Below are 16,869 nucleotides of genomic sequence, written 5' to 3' on the forward strand. Positions count from 1 at the left end.
TAGTACAATAACGAAGTTACTTTGAAATGAAGTAACTAGTAAAGTAACTGAGTTACTATTTTTCAGTAACTAGCACAACACTGCCTATAAGCCATGGATCTTTGCTAAATTAATAGTATGAGTCTGCTAGGTCGTGTGCGTGGCCCATCCATGATCGAACGTCAGACCTCAGATGATAGAGCCGTGAAACTAAGAAGATTAGTGTGACAAACAGTTTTTACAATAATTCGTTTTGATAGAATATTGCATGACTCACTTGATCACAGAGTTTGCATACTTTAATTAAGTGTCTCGAAAAAAGCGAATAACAAGCTGCAAAAAAAAAAAAAAAAAAAGGGAGAACAGTAGTGAAGATGATCGTGATAATGATAATAATATTGACAATAATAATAACACTAAACAAAACACGCTATAAAGTATGGCAGGAATATTGCGTGACTCACTTGATCACAGAGTTTGCCTACTTTAATTAAGTGTCTCGAAAAAAGCGAATAACAAGCTGCAATAATAATAATAAAAAAAGGAGAACAGTAGTGAACATTATCGTGATAATGATAATAATAATGACAATAATAATAACACTAAACAAAACCCGCTCCATTAAAGTATGGCAGGAGGCTTGACGAGCGAAACGAAACCAATACAGCTGCACTGTATTAATGCATAACCAAATTGACTGCTCTAATTCAACACAGTAGATCATTAATTCAATATATTAATATAAATATTCAGTAGGCTCCTATGCAGTTCTTTAGTGATCGATTATCCTCCAATAATAGTAGGCATAGCCTATAGGTGAAAAAATTATAATAAAGTAAATAGAAAAAACGGTTCAAATGTTCAGAGAAACATAACCAATTGACTGCTCTAATTCAACACCGTAGATCATTAATTAGATATAAATATTCAGTAGGCTATGCAGTTCTTTTAGTGATAGATTATCCTCCAATAATAGTAGGCATATGCCTATGGGTGGAAAAAAATTAAGTAAAGAGATAGAAGTTCAAATGTTCACAGTCACTTATCTTGATCCGTTGGTTGTCACCTTAGTGTTCAACAGTTGCTGGGCCGCTTTTATTCGTTTTTTGATGAAGATTGTTCTCTTTGAGAAATAAATCGGCATCCTCTTTTGAATGACACATTATTTGCTTCCCTTTGAAGTCGATCTGTAATGATGAGGGCCAGCGCATTCTATAGACAATGCCATTGTCTTGTAGGGCGATTTTGGCCTCGAGAAACATTTCTTTTCTAATTTTTTGAATAGCCGGTGGAATGTCTTGGAAGATTTGGACTTTGGCACCTTCAAACGTGAGGGAGCGCTTTTCCCTGGCCAGCTGTTGAATCTTATTCTTCCCCTGGAGACGGAGAAAGCGAACCCAAACATTACGAGGCGGGCGGCCTGCGGCTGGGCGAGTGTTTGGGGCTCGGTGCGCTGCTTGTAGCTCAATACGCCTCGAAAAAGGCGATTGGGTCGGGACCTTCTCTCCCCTCGGGAAGGCCGTGGATTTTAAGATTAAACCTTCTGCTGCGATTTTCCAGGTCGATATTCCTCTCCGTCAGGTATGAGATTTATTTTTCTAATTTCTGAAGCCGGCTGTCAGCGTGTTGGGTCTTGGGTGTGGTCCTCCACGTCACTGATCCGCTGTTCCATAGTATCGACTCTTGTTGTCAAACCTGTCAGCTTTCCATCCATGGCTGTCAAGGCAGATTGGATTTTATCCACTTGTTTGGCGATTCTGTTTGAGACATCAGTCCCGTCTTTAATTGCCTTCATTAGGTCACCAAGATTTAATTCCGCTGAGTCTGTCATGACTGTTGGCGTGTGACGTATCCGTCGTTTTGGCTGTATGTCTCATGCTAGAGTCGGGAGGGCCTTTGCTTCGTAATCCTTTACTCATTTAATAAATTACATTTATATTAAATCCGACAATAAACTAAATGTCTAAGCAGGCAGGGCGGTTTCAGTGTAACAGTGACATTAGTCAAATCTTTAGGCAAGCATTAAGTTGGTATAATAAGATTGGCATCGGGAGCACAGGGAGCATGCAACTACCCTCAAAAAACACCTACAGGAGACTGCAATTCTAAACTGGCCCCTGTAAATGTCCTAACACAACCCCCCCCCCCCCCAATGTACAGTAAATGACCAAGTATGGTCTTGTCAATATTCCAATGTACAGTTTTGCTTGTTCAGTTGTACAGTGTCCCCCACCCACTCCTCCTACCCAACCTCCCCCCCCAACCTCCTCCAATGTACAGTTTCTATGTCAAATGTATATACTCTTTTCTGGACTCTTTTCGTATCACAAACAGTACTGTATTTGCAAATCTGGTATGTCATAAATGTATAGATGTAGCAGTACTGTCTATCTGTATGTCATGTATGTCATATATGTTATGATGAATTGAAAATGGGGGACCCTGATGTAAACAAGACGAAAGTCTTTCTCTGGTCTGCATCCCCTTAACAATTGTGTGTATTGAGCTGTACTGTACTGTACCCATTCTGCAATCTGTTAATACAATTTTCAATCAATCAATCAAACTCTAGCACTGCATTCTCCCTAGTGTTTTTATCATGTTGTAAAGCACTTTGGTTTGGCTGTTAGTCATTTGTAAATGTGCTATATAAATAAAACTGACTTGACTTGACTTGACTTGACATGTACATGTCATGTAATCATATCAGTGTCACATCCATGGATCAATGCAACACATCTCTTATTTACCTTATCATTGAACATGTGACTCTTATTTACCTTACAGCTTTTTTTCGATTGCATAAACATAAACCTTATATAATTACTAAGGCTGTCAAAGTGAATGTGTTATTAGCGCGTTAGCGCAAAATTATTTTAACGCCGCCACTATTTTTTTTTACGCGAGATTAACGTTTTAGAAAACTTGTGTGTGTGACTTGTGTTCCTAACTTTTTCTTTCTCCTATTATTTCATGCACACTTTATTCATTGTTTTAAATTATTATTATTATTAAAAAATATATATTATCTTTTTCCCCCTTCTTTTTCAACACACTACTGTGTTAGTAATCATTACTATGTAATGTTACAGTTAGTAAATTGGTATGGTATTGGTATTTTTTTGTTTATTTTTTATTTAGTTTTACAATGCAGTTTGCACATCTTAGTTAATTGATTAAGATTCTGGACAGTATTTCTCATTGTGGCAATAAAAAAACATGCATTTTTTGCATAAAGCAAGCATTTCCTGACTCATGTTGATAAGAGTATTAAAACTTGAAAAAGATCAGTTTAAGGTAGATTTAGTAACAGATAAAAGAAATATGTGATTAATTTGCGATGGAACTATGCAACAATCATGCGATTAATCAGATTAAATATTTTAATAGATTGACAGCCTTACCTTATATCATTGAACACATGTCTCTTATTTACCTTATGTAATTACCTTATATATCATTGAACACATGTAATAGTAATAATAATAATAATACATTTAGTTTATATAGTGCCTTACATAAGGTATCTCAAAGCATTTTACATACATTGCATTATGATATATGGACAAACACAGCACATGGACAAACACAGCACATGGACAAACACAGCACATGGACAAACACAGTACATGGACAAACACAGCACATGGACAAACACAGCACATGGACAAACACAGTACATGGACAAACACAGTACATGGACAAACACAGCACATGGACAAACACAGCACATGGACAAACACAGCACATGGACAAACACAGCACATGGACAAACACAGCACATGGACAAACACAGCACATGGACAAACACAGTACATGGACTTTCCCAATGACAACATGGTGGGGATACTACAGAGAAAGGGAGACAGCTTATACAAGACAGAGACATTTTTAATAAATAATAATACTAAAATATAGGTGTGTACACAATTGAAAATGTAAGTGATGCAGGGGTTGGGGGGTCAGGAGTATATGCAAGGTTGAACAGGTGGGTTTTGAGGTGGGACTTAAATGTTTCTACGGATGGGGCTTCTTTGATGTTCGATGGGAGTTGATTCCAGAGTCGGGGAGCAGCGGAGGAGAATGATTTGTTTTCTGTGGATTTAAGGCGGTTGTGTGGTGTGCTCAGAAGGGCTAAGTTGGATGAGCGGAGTGTAGTGTTGAAGGAGGTTATAGATGTAGGCAGGTGCTATAGGGAGTGGAGGGCTCTGTAAGTGAGGAGACGGATCTTAAAGTCAACCCTATACTTAACAGGGAGAGGACGGGTGTGATGTGGGAGAATTTGCCAGCGGGTGATGATGCGGGCTGAGGTGTTCTGAACCAGTTGAAGGGATTATGGAGTATGGAGGGATTTAGATGTTGAGCCAATGAGTAATGCATTACAGTAATCTACATGTATCTTATTTACCTTATTACTTACCTTATATATATCATTGAACACATGTATCTTATTTACCTTATATAATTACCTTATATATATCATTGCCATTTTGAAATACCAACTTCTCTTTTCCTCCATTGGTATCTAAAAACAAACAAATAAACAAACAAAGCAAACAAACAAATAAATAATAACTACAGAATTAGTCCTTATAATGACAATGAAATACAATTTATTATTGCTTCTGGGACCATGTTCATAGACCTTTTAAATACTGAACAATACAAAAAATCACCTTACACGGCCATGCAAACTATATAATATATACAAATGTATTCATACTAATCATTTAAAATCCACAGTGCGATATAGAGTCATATTCAACTGAAACAGGCTACCATTCTCCACAAGGCAGGTAAAGAATACATATTTTAAAAAATATATTAAAAAGTGAACTTTAGAATGTCTTAAAAAGCACCTTAAAATCAAGGGGGTATTTAAAACATTGCAAAACATGCATAATTTCAATCTGAGATTAAACACAAATTAATCAGTAAAGTCGGGGAAAACTAAGGAGTTTCATTTAAATTAAGGGGTTTTAATCGTTTTTTTAAGGGTAACATTTTTGGTTTTTGCGGCTTAATTCTACTTAGTCCATGCACACTTTTACTTAATTTCTTTCTTAATTTACCTTCATTCTTATTTAATAAGGTTATTTTAAGGGTTTAGGTGTACAATTGAGGGACTCTGCTCCCAAGTGGTTATTGTCATGACTTGACACGTGTCCGTGGTGAAAGGCAATCTAACTAAATTAAGTTTAAGTCAGACGAGTATTACGGTCAAACTGAAATGACCATCAAACTGCCGTGACAAACACCCCCTCAAATGTATATACTCACTTTTCAGACTCTTTTTGTATCACAAACAGTACTGTATTTGTAGATCTGGTATGTCATAAATGTCTAAATGCAACAGTACTGTCTACTTGTATGTCATGTAATATATGTCATTATGAATTGAAAATGGGGGACCCTGATGTAAACAAGACGAAAGTCTTTCTCTGGTCTGCATCCCCTTAACAATCATGTGTACTGTACTGTACCCATTCTGCAATCTGTTAATACATTTTTTAGGGTTGTCAGTTTATCGCGTTAATTAGATTAATTAATTACACAGCAAATTATCGCGTTATGAAAATTAACTGATTTTTTTTTTAAGAATAATAATATACATTTCTTTTATTAAAATTTATTTTTATCTCATTCATTCCATAAGAATGTAGAATACACATTTACAGACTTTTTTTTAATATGGTCCATTTGCATGTTGGACATCTATGGACAGAATGTATTCCCAGTGTCAGAAATACTGTGTCTGTTACTAGGCTTGAGTAAATTGTAATGAACCAAATGAGAATATCAATTCAATTTTTTTTATTTAAATTTTTTATCTTTGACTGTGAATAACACCATGCTAAAATTGACCAGACCTGAAAAATCTAAGCAAATTAATAGATGGAAGATGATTAAACAGAAGGTTTTGTAGATACAGTACTGAATTCTGCCATCCGGACACATGCAATTTGAAATATGATTATAGAATATAGAATATCAGGCCTAAAATGGTTATGCGATAAAAATTCGATTAATTCGATTAATTAATTACAAATCCTGTAATTAATTAGATAAAAAAAATTTATCGCCTGGAAATTTTTTCAATCAATCAAAAACATTTTCAATCAATCAATCCAACTGTGTTCCTCTTGCTGCCTCACCAGCTCCCCTCCGTAGTCCAGGGCTCTGTTGTACAGCGTCAGCGCGTCCGCCAGCCTCTCCCTCAGCGCCTCCTCCTCCGTGTCCAGCTCCACGTCGCAGGGCTGGGCGTACGCCTGCTCCGCCAGGCACCGCGCCGCCAGCAGCCGGGACTCCTCCCGCCCCGCCTCCCCGCCGTCCAGGCCCATGAGCTGGGCCACCTTCTCCACGCACTCCCCCGCGTCCAGCTCCCTGCCCAGCCGGTCGTACACGAAGCCCAGGTTGGCCCAGGCGTTCAGGTTACCAGGGTCCTCTTTACAGATGGTCCTGAGGGGGGAGGTGGGGGGGGGGGGGGGGTATGAATGAATGAATGAATGAATGAATGAATGAAAACTTTATTAACAGATTGCAGAATGGGTACAATACAGTACGGCTCAATACACACAATTGTTAACCTTTTCACTGCCACACGACAGCCGGTTAACCCTTTCACTGTGACAATACAGAAGGTTAGCCCTTCACACAACTGACGGATGCGGCGCTAATGATGCTAATGATGGAGCATCGCCGTCTGTTGTGTGGGTTAACCTTCTGTCGTGTGGCAGTGAAAGGGTTAAGGGGATGCAGACCAAGGAAAGACGTTTGTTTTGTTTACATCAGGGACCCCCATTTTCAATTCATAGTGTGTGGGGGGGGGGGGGAACGCACGGCTGTCACTCAGACTCACTCTCATCAGGGTTTATTTAGAATTTTGTACTGCGACAAATACACAGCCATATTTGTTTTTCCTATAATAGTTATGATCTAAAAAATGACATGTTAGCAGGGGTGTAAAGTACTTCAGTAATTGTACTTTGTTACAATACTTAATAAGTACTGTTTTGGGGGATTTGTACTTTAGGTTTGTATACTTGTACTTTTACATTTCAGAGAAAAGAAACATACTTTTTACTCCTTACATTTAAAATGCAGACCTACAAAAGTACAAATCTCGCAGGTCCAACTATTTTAATTAGTATATTTGTTTGTCTGGCCGAACTAACGTTAACGTACGGTTATGTATATAACCATAGTTATATGAGTGTAGTGACGCTCTGCGTCTATTGCAATACTCTTCATATCCAGTATTGATACTGAATAAATTCTCACATGCACCTTTACATACCATCATCTGTCTGGCCACACCCCCATCCGCTCCCTAAATAAGCAGGGGTGTGGCCATACCATCAGCTCCTTCCCAAGTCTTTCACCACAAGGCAAGATCACGGGGTCCTCAGTGAGTCCGACGCAGAGCGTCACTACACTCATATAACTATGGTTATATACATAACCGTACGTTATACATCGTGTAGCTCCGCTCTGCGTCTATTGCAACACAGGAGCTGAGCAGAGCGGAGCTCGACAAATGCACCCGCTGAGGCCCCCCACAACCAATAGAACCGGGGAGGACCCGAGCCCCCTGAACCCCCCTAGCGGAGGACGGGAGGGTGTCGGATCCGACTGCGAGAAGAGGAGACTTCAGCAACTCAACTCACAGGGTGAGCAGACCGTGGGGCGTACCCACGATGCCACTAGGGAACGAATGGAAGGACCAAACCCCCATTACCACCCCTAACATCACGGGGTCAAGAGCAAATGCCCCGTGGCAAGGCCGTAGCAGGTCGATCCCTCAATCCAGGCAACAGGCACTCGACCTGAGCCTGGAGCACTGCGGACTAGACAGGCGCCAAAGGGGTCTGCTGAAACAGCACCCCGGCGGAAGGGGCGTATGCTGGCATTGTTGTGCACCATGTCACAGCCTCCACAAAAACCCCTCGACTCTCTAGAGAGGCAGAGAAGGCTGACATGATTGGCAGACGTCATGAAAAGTGCGGGGGCACACTCACAGGTAGACGGGGCCAAATCCGGCCTACCCCGAGAGTTGACTCCGCTACCAACACACCAGGGAACCAACCACCCCCTTGGTTCTAACATGAGGCGGTTGTTCCTATAACCCCTCAAGAAAAAACTCCAAAACACAACTGCGGGTATACACTGGCTATACCGCAGTACAAGTGTTTCAGTTTTCAAAAAGGGGTTAACCCAGGCCTACGGGTCAACGAAAACTATTTCGAACCGGGCCCGGTGGACCGGGATGTACACAGGGCTGCCAGAGGAGTTCCATAAGAATCACCTCAACAGCCCCCTCCCAGCCATGCTTAAGCAGAAGAAGAGAGGGGCGAAAAAGAATGGAGAAGGACCAGGCTCCCTTAGCACAGCGCAAGGTACAACACAACATGGACCAAGCAACAGTGAGGGGTAATACGTAGTAACACAAGCACGAATATCTCCATAACGTCAAACCCTGCAACACCCGGGCCGACCCGGCATTTTTCCCCCCGAAAAAAGCACAAGTCCCTCAGGGTACCAGAACAGCAGATCTGCGCCCTGGCGGACAACAGGTTAACTGACCTGGACCGGCGTGACCAGAATCAGTCCCGTGCCCTAATCACGCCGCCATCCCCAACCCTTAGGAGGGGGGTAGGTACGCGTGTCGATCCAAAACATTATAGAGGGCGCCACCCAGACGGTCCCTTTCGTAACACGCTTGGTGGCCCACCCCAAAGGCGTGAGACCCCTCTACCTATGCTTTGATCTATTCCGTTAACATCCCCCAGATATGAACGAGAATTCGTCGAGACAAACCTAGTAAACTGGCGCTCAGAAGAGACAAACTCCATCCCAGTTGCCCCATAAAAACGCTGTTTTAATGATGAGCAACCAAGGCACGCAAGCCCATGCGTGGTTCCTATCAGAAACACCCAGGGCCAGCACTATGTACACGTCGAGACCCAAAACATATCAATGGATAGTCTAACAAGACACCAGATACCGTTCCTCCAAGCCGCCTGGGAGAACGACAAGAAGCATTTTTTTTATATATATATTGTTTACAGAAAGAAATACGGACATGGGTCCCATGCGACGCGGCTGAGGGAAAACAACACCCCGTCAACCATGCTCCATAAAGAGGGGACGGGGAGCGACGTACCCTATGAGGGGGGGAAACCCATGACTCAACAGACCGTTAAGGCGAGGAGTCAGGGAATCCCTAAACAATACCCCGTCAACCTACTCCATAAAGGAGGGGACGGGAAACCCCCACAGAGACTTCCCACGTGAGCAACAATTTGAAAAGTTTATGTAACATTGAGCCACGTGACCAAAAGGCTCAAGCTACATATATACAGAGCGTAGCAGAACTCTTAAGTTCCTACGCACCGCAACACCAACTCGACAATAACAGAGAACCACACATGGGGCCTGTAAAGAACTCACGGAAGTCAGCGACCAATAGAAACGTGCCCAGTGACGTATTCTATGGCGGGGGGAATCCCATGACTCAACCGACCATGATAGGCGAGGAGTCAGGGAATTCCCTACCCCCCCCCCTCACTACCCCGTGCCGCACTGACCAATCAGCGCGGTAGGACTGAATGATAGAGGGCCAAACCCCCCGACCAATCAGAAAAGAGGGAAGGAGGGGTTTATTCGGTTACCCCCTCATGATCCCATACCCCGTATACTATAATAAACAAGCCTGATGATACCTTATGTAGCCAGCATGCTAATGAAACAGCGTATATCCTAACAGGATAAGCTAACCCAACGCACGCTAGCCACAGACGACAACACGTCTGCAAACAGGGTTTATAACAAGGCCAAGGTTTATGTGTGAAACAAAGCGGGGCTCGCAACTCATTAGTAGTTCCAAGGTGTTTAATTGACAAAAAGGCAGATGCAACGTTTCGACCCTTCTGGTCTTCTTCAAGCATGCACACATATATATGTAGCGACCAGCTAAAGACTAAAAAGTCTAGCTCTCCTATCAACCCCACAACTAGGCGAAGGTTCTACACATCGTATCCCCAACATATGTAGGGAATAAACACACAGTTGTAACAAAAAATACAGTCCCTCCTAGGAGGGACTTTTTATTTATGTACAAAATCATATTTGGGCGGGGAAGGGAACAGGGGTAAACAGGGGGGGAAAGTCACTTCAGCGGCGCCTGCCACGAGCAGCTTGTTGCTTGCCCCCACGGAGAGCTTTAGGCCCGGAGGGACGGTACTGGGGTGCCTGGTCACGACGATCCCTACCGTCACCTCCGGGCGTGGGTTGGCTGGCTGCGGCGGTCGAGGCACCCTCTCTCCTCCTGGCCTTCTTGGCCGAAGGACCAGCAGTGGCGGTGGTGGTGGCGGTGGCGACGGTCGCGGGTCCCAGACGACGTGGCCTCCATCGAACCCCACCGGCGATATCGGGTGGGGGGAAATGGGGCTGGAGCACCGCACGCTCCTCCTCCATGCCGTTATCAGCTGCATCGCCGACCCGAAGAGCCCAGCATCGGAGAGGGGGGCCGTGAGCAGGGGAAGTCTCTTCTTCTCCGGCACCCGCGCCTGCTCCAGCCAAAGGTGGCGCTGGGACAGAGTGGCCAGGGCGCGTATCTTCCCGGCGGCAATTGCCTGCAGCTGAATCAGATGCAGGATGGCTCCAGCCGCCTGGGCGTGCAGGACTTGTTGTTGTTCGTCCGGCACCGTACCGCCCGCCATCATCCCTGACATAAAGCGCGCTAGCTGCGCAATGTTGGACGTCGCAGCTAGGCTTTGAGTCGAGGCGATAAGTGACTGGTCACTCCAGTTGGCCAACTGCCTAGCCGATTTCCCGTAGGGAACCGGCTTCCGCAACGGCTCCCACACCACCTCAGGACAAAGGAGAGACGCCATCGGTCTATCAAGCCGAGGCACCCCTTCCTTCATTCCCTCGACCAAACCCGCCACCCCCGTGACTTGCACGTAGGTGGGGGTAAGGCCAGTGATGTGGGAGATCACCTGTCCCTGACGCACGTAGGCCTCCATTGAGGGGAAGAATGGGCAGACATCGCCCGTCTCCCTCACAGGACGACGTTGCCATAGATGACCTATCAAGTCATCGGGGACAGGGGCATGCAGTGGCTGCGGCAGCGGCACGCCATTAGCGACGGCGGCTGCCGCCATGAGCTCCGGGAACAAGGCACGTAATTCCACATGCGCACTGTCCTCCACACAGCTCGCGTCCCTCACATACAAGAGGCTACCACTCACTGTAGTGCCACCATCCGATGTGGCCGATAGCAGGGCATCTCGTCGCCGAGTCGGAGGTTCTAACCCAACACCGGAGTACGAGGGACCCCAAGGAGACATACCACCCCCTGCCACACTCTAAGGGGGAGAGTGATGCGTCCCCACCGGGGCGTCAAATAAGAGCGCCTCTGCTCCCACCATGAAATCCTCCGCTTCCATCGGCCACGGAGAAGCAGAAGCACCCTCATCTGGCTCCAGAAGCTCACCAAAACCAGGCCGTTCGCCTCTGCAAGCCACCCTCCTACGACAGGAACAAGCAGAGGCGAAGAGCTTGCGTCTCAGATCCTCCGCTACCAGAGGAGCCGTCAGCCCATCGGCCAACCACCCCTCGGCGGCGGGGGAACCAGAGCAGGAACCAGGCCATCTCACAGGAGACGGCCTTGGTACACCAGCTCCTCAGAGAGGCAAACTATCCACCGGACGCCGATCGGGTACGACTGACTGCCACGACCGCGGAGTCAGTCCCGCCCCAAGACACACGGCGGAGGCGGCAATGGAGAACCTCTGGTGAAGAGTGACGTTGCTAGCGCTCAAACCCCTCGAAGAAGACATTATAACTTAGCCCTTTTCTCTTAAATTGTGAGAGAGAGAAACAAAACAAGAGATAATGTCAACGCAGCTCCGACTTCTTCAAAAAATCCAGCAAACTTCAAAGTGTGGTACTTTGCAGGCACTTGACGTGGTGAAAACTGAAGAAGGAGCTGATGGTATGGCCACACCCCTGCTTATGTAGGGAGCGGATGGGGGTGTGGCCAGACAGATGATGGTATGTAAAGGTGCATGTGAGAATTTATTCAGTATCAATACTGGATATGAAGAGTATTGCAATAGACGCAGAGCGGAGCTACACAATGTATAACGTTATTAATCCTGCAATGTCGAACCCACGTATAAAATTCCTAGCACTATTTGGGCAACTTTACACAATTCCTGTTAGTCTATTGAAGACATCTGTAAGGTTTTTTTCAAAAAAATGCATTGTTTTATATTTCTAATCAAGTACTCAAAACCATCATTTTTCAGCTTCAAGATTTCAGGCTGTTATGGCCTGGCTCCGCCCATAAGCACTTTGAGTGACAGTCAGTCCACACAGTCTGCGACTGGTAGACAGAGAGAGATAGAGAGAGAGAGAGAGAGAGAGAGAGAGGGGGGGTGCGAGAGAGAGAGAGAGAGAGAGAGAGAGAGAGAGAGAGAGAGAGAGAGAGAGAGAGAGAGAGAGAAAAGACAGGCCATCTCTTCTTTTCGTTTTTTCTCTCCCTGCGGCAGCTTGTGGGGGGGGGGCGGCCTCCCTTCCTCCCCTCTCCCGTGTGGCGCGGCAGGTCCCCCCCCCCCAAGTGCTCCCTCCCTCTCTCTCTCTCTCTCTCTCTCTCTCTCTCTCTCTCTCTCTCTCTCTCTCTCTCTCTCTCTGTCTCTCTCTCTCTGTCTCCCTCTCTCTCTCTCTCTGTCTCTCCCTCTCTCTCCCTCTCTCTCTATCTCTCTCTCTCTCTCCCTCCAGTGTATGCAGAGGTGTCGGGTTTCACTCTGCGTCGCAGTATGAGGAAGTGGTTTTCCACTCTCTGTCTAGTCTATGTAGATTGTGGGCGGGCATTAGCTACAACCACAGAGCCAATCACATCACTGTCTTCTACCCAGAGCCTGAGTAACTTCATTCAGGCCTTCAAATCAGGATGGACTCATTTACTGGAGCAAGAAATTATCTGAGCTGAATCAGAGCAATCCGCCAATATGGTATTTAGACACTAAAACACATTGATACTAACTCCTATTACTATAATACAATGCTAGAGACTGAAAAATGACATTTATAGTACATGTCCCCTTTAAGAAAGAACTAAACCCTTAATTTTTTCCAAGGCTGTAGTTTGGCCAACTTTACAACTGGATGCTGTGATGCCCCTCTCTGCACCTCTCTCCTGCTTCCATCTCCCCTCTGCTGCCGATATATCAAAACTCATCTGGACATCCCAGCCATCCACCTGCCAACTTGACCCCCTGCCCTCCTCCCTGGTCATAGCCTCCCTCCCCTCTCTCCTGCCCCTTATAACTGCAATCATCCATTCCTCCCTCACCTCTGGTTCTGTCCCATCATCTCTAAAATCCGCTGCTGTAACACAGATTCTAAAGAAACCTGGTTCAGACCCCAACATTTTCAATAACCTCCGCCCCATCTCCAACCTGCCATTTCTCTCAAAAATCCTGGAAAAAGTAGTGGCTTCTCAGATTCACGCTCACCTCTCCAACAATAACCTCTATGAACAGTTCCAATCTCGTTTTCGCCCCCGTCACAGCACAGAAACAGCCCTCCTCAAAATCACCAATGACCTGATGGCAGCTGACTCCGGACCATTATCCATCCTCATCCTCTTCGATCTAAGCGCCGCATTTGACACCATATCTCACTCCACCCTCCTTAGCCTCCATTGGAATCTCACACACATCCCTAGACTGGTTCCACTCATATCTCTCTGGTCATACTCAGTTAATTCAATTAAAATCAGTAGTAGTAGTAGTATTCTTGTGGTTTTAACATGGAAGTGCTACGTTTCTATAATGATTCACTATAGTATTTCTGTAGTAATTGGTGCAAAACAACAACAACACCGTTTATTTTTGCATGGGGCCATTTGGTGGAATGTATCCAAAGAGTGCATCATAAGTGCATACATTTTAGCATGGGAATTAAACCTTCAACCCTGGCAGTGTTAGTGCCTTGCTCTACCCACTGAGCCACACAGGGAATGGAACCCCTAACCCTGGCAGTGTTAGTACCTTGCTCTAACCACACAGGGAATGGAACCCCTAACCCTGGCCGTGCTCTACCAAGGTACATTTACATTTAGTAATTTAGCTGAACGCTTTTATCCAAGCGACAAGTCAGCAGGAAGGGTACAACTCTTCCAGCTGAGTAAGGCTATGTGTCCACCGGGGAAGTTTTTTTGAAGGCGGACCGCTTTGAAAAAAGAAGAAAAAAAAGCTTTGAGCGTCTTTCTGGGTCTCCCCAGAGCTCGCGGCTCCGCCCCTTCCTCGATGAGTTACATTGATGTAACGCGCTGCTTTCCAAAAAAGTTTAACTAGTTTCAACTTTATGAGCTGGGAGCGCTCCGCCAAAAACGCTGCCGTCGAGAGCTCATAAAACGCGAGGCGCGGCTCTGGGAAGAGGAGCGCGCCTGACGCTTCTCCAGCATAGAAATGAATGACAGAAAGGAGCTGACAACTCATAAAACGTCCCCTATGGACACAAGCCTTAACAATGTTCATCAAAGAGTGTTGAAACTTGGTCTTCATGAATCGCTCGCCAAACATAAAAAATACTCGCATTTGGCGAGTAAAATGGCCTAATTTCCTCCCCTGTTCACATCCCATCCATCCCCCCTCTCCTCCGGTGTTCCCCAGGGCTCTGTCCTTGGCCCCATCCTCTTCATCATCTACCTCCTCCCACTTGGTCTGATTCTCCGTAAACACAGCATCAATTTCCACTGTTACGCGACGACAGCTCTATGTTTCCTCCAAACCCACTTCCACCCTCCCTCCCTCTTCCCTCTGTGCCTGTTTACAGGAAATCAAATCCTGGTTCACTTAAAATGTCCTCAAACTAAACAGTGATAAAACAGAGGTAGCCCTCATTGGCTCCAAGTCCACACTCACCAAGCACCCCAGTTTCACCCTCACCATAGACAACTCCTTGGGTTCCCCTTCCCCCCAGGTCAAGAGTCTGGGTGTCGTCCTCGACAGCACCCTATCATTCCATTCCCACATCAATAACACCATCCGGTCCGCCTACTTCCACCTTCGCAACATCAACCGCCTCCGCCCTTCACTCACTCCCAACAGCGCCGCAATCCTGGTCCACTCCCTTGTCACTTCCCGCTTAGATTACTGCAACTCCCTTCTCTTTGGTCTCCCCCACAAACTCCTCCATAAGCTCCAACTGGTCCAGAGCGCTGCTGCCCGTATAATAACCAGAACCCCTGTCATCAGTCACATCACAACTACACTGGCTTCCCATTAAAGACCGCATAGATTACAAGATCCTCCTCCATACATTCAAGGCCATCCACAACCTCGCCCCTCCATACCTGTCCGACCTCCTCCACATCAACATTCCCACTCGCTCCCTCAGGTCTGCCTCCTCCATCAACTTGACCGTCCCCCCCCCCAGCCCGTCTGTCCACCATGGGGTCAAGAGCCTTCAGCTGCTCTGCCCCCCCCTCTGGAACTCCCTCCCCCCCGACATCAGGAACATTGACTCCATCATCCCATTTAAAACCCACCTCAAAACCCACCTGTTTAGGCAGGCATATGACTGATTTTTATTTTTAAAATGTATTGCGATTGTTAATGAACTGTTTTTAATTGTTGTACGGCGACCTTGAGTGTCCTGAAAGGCGCCTTATAAATAAAATGCATTATTATTATTATTATGTGAATGCCGTCCATTACCTTGACAAATCGAGGGAGAAGTGCATTAAATAATTTTAATGCAAAAAAAGTGTCCTCTGTTCTTTCATTTCAGCATGGTCTATCGCAGAACACATTCCATTGTGGGCAGAGTGTATGCTTGGTTTCATTCCAGCCTTGCCTAATCACCAGCTGATGATTTCACTAATTGACTCACCTCTTCAACTAACTCACCTGGTGCAATGTGTAGTTAAAAGGAAAACTTGGCCCACGATGGAATGAGTTTGAGACCCCTGGGCCCTCATTCATCAACGTGACGTAGAAAATGTTCTATTTCCACACGTAAGCACAGAATTTAGAATGTGTGTACGCACAGAAATATTGGGATTTATCAACCGTGCGTACACAGGTCCTATGCTCCTCCGTGTTGATAAATACCTCTTTGTTCTACCGTCAATGCTCGTGCATGATTATCCATATATGGTAATGAAACACCCCCCTTGGGATGTGAAATAATGGACTGACCCGAGCGGAACTCTGAGAAACTCCACAGGAGATTGTTCACTGAGGCGCTGCCGAACCAAGAAGACACAACGCGTGTTATGGGATAAATAAAAGGCGGACTTGTACACAGTGATGTCAGATATCAACGGCTCCCTAAGACCATTGCTGCAATTCTGCCTGGACAGCTCAAAACACTAATAAAGACTGTGCTGGAATATGACTGCCTTTTCCCGTTTTGTTTGATTAATACCCAGGGATTAAAGTTCTCCTCAATTTTATTCCAAATCGCGACGGATTTTCCGTCAATTTTCTACCTGCTGCATATGATTTCTAGAGGCATACAATCTATTTTGATGTCAGTATTGGGTAGCCTATATAAACAATAATACGAGAGCATATACAAGAACAATGAATCTCACTGCCATGTATGATGTAGCCTATACGCCATGTGTAGCCTGCCTATATGTGATCAATACAAACTTGAACTTGAATTCCATCATGTCTGTGTGCGGGTCACTGCGGGAACTCACAAGGCTGTTGTCACAATGTAAATAAGAACGTGCACTGAAAAGTTACAGTATGTAGTTGGTTGATCAGTAAACCCTTGCAAAAAGTATCCGTTTTATTTAATTAATTGAAAACATGCAGCATGCCTTTCCTCCCGGCATGCAGCAACAACATGTATCAGGCAAATGCG

At 45.3% G+C, this 16,869-nt stretch overlaps 1 protein-coding gene across 1 annotated transcript in view; it reads right to left on the minus strand.

The window, feature by feature from the left end:
• The window catches only part of ttc22 (tetratricopeptide repeat domain 22), an 81,811-nt gene that overhangs the window by 41,719 nt on the left and 23,223 nt on the right, over positions 1 to 16,869 (minus strand). Inside the window, exons 3-4 of the mRNA XM_084307590.1 lie at positions 6,135 to 6,438; positions 4,449 to 4,504 (exon numbers count right to left, since the gene is read on the minus strand). Coding sequence (XP_084163716.1) covers positions 4,449 to 4,504; positions 6,135 to 6,438 — 360 coding nt within the window. The remainder of the gene's footprint in view (positions 1 to 4,448; positions 4,505 to 6,134; positions 6,439 to 16,869) is intronic.

The sequence above is a fragment of the Notolepis coatsorum genome (genome assembly GCF_963971535.1).
Source record: "Notolepis coatsorum genome assembly, chromosome: 2".
Taxonomy (NCBI): Eukaryota; Metazoa; Chordata; class Actinopteri; order Aulopiformes; family Paralepididae; genus Notolepis; species Notolepis coatsorum.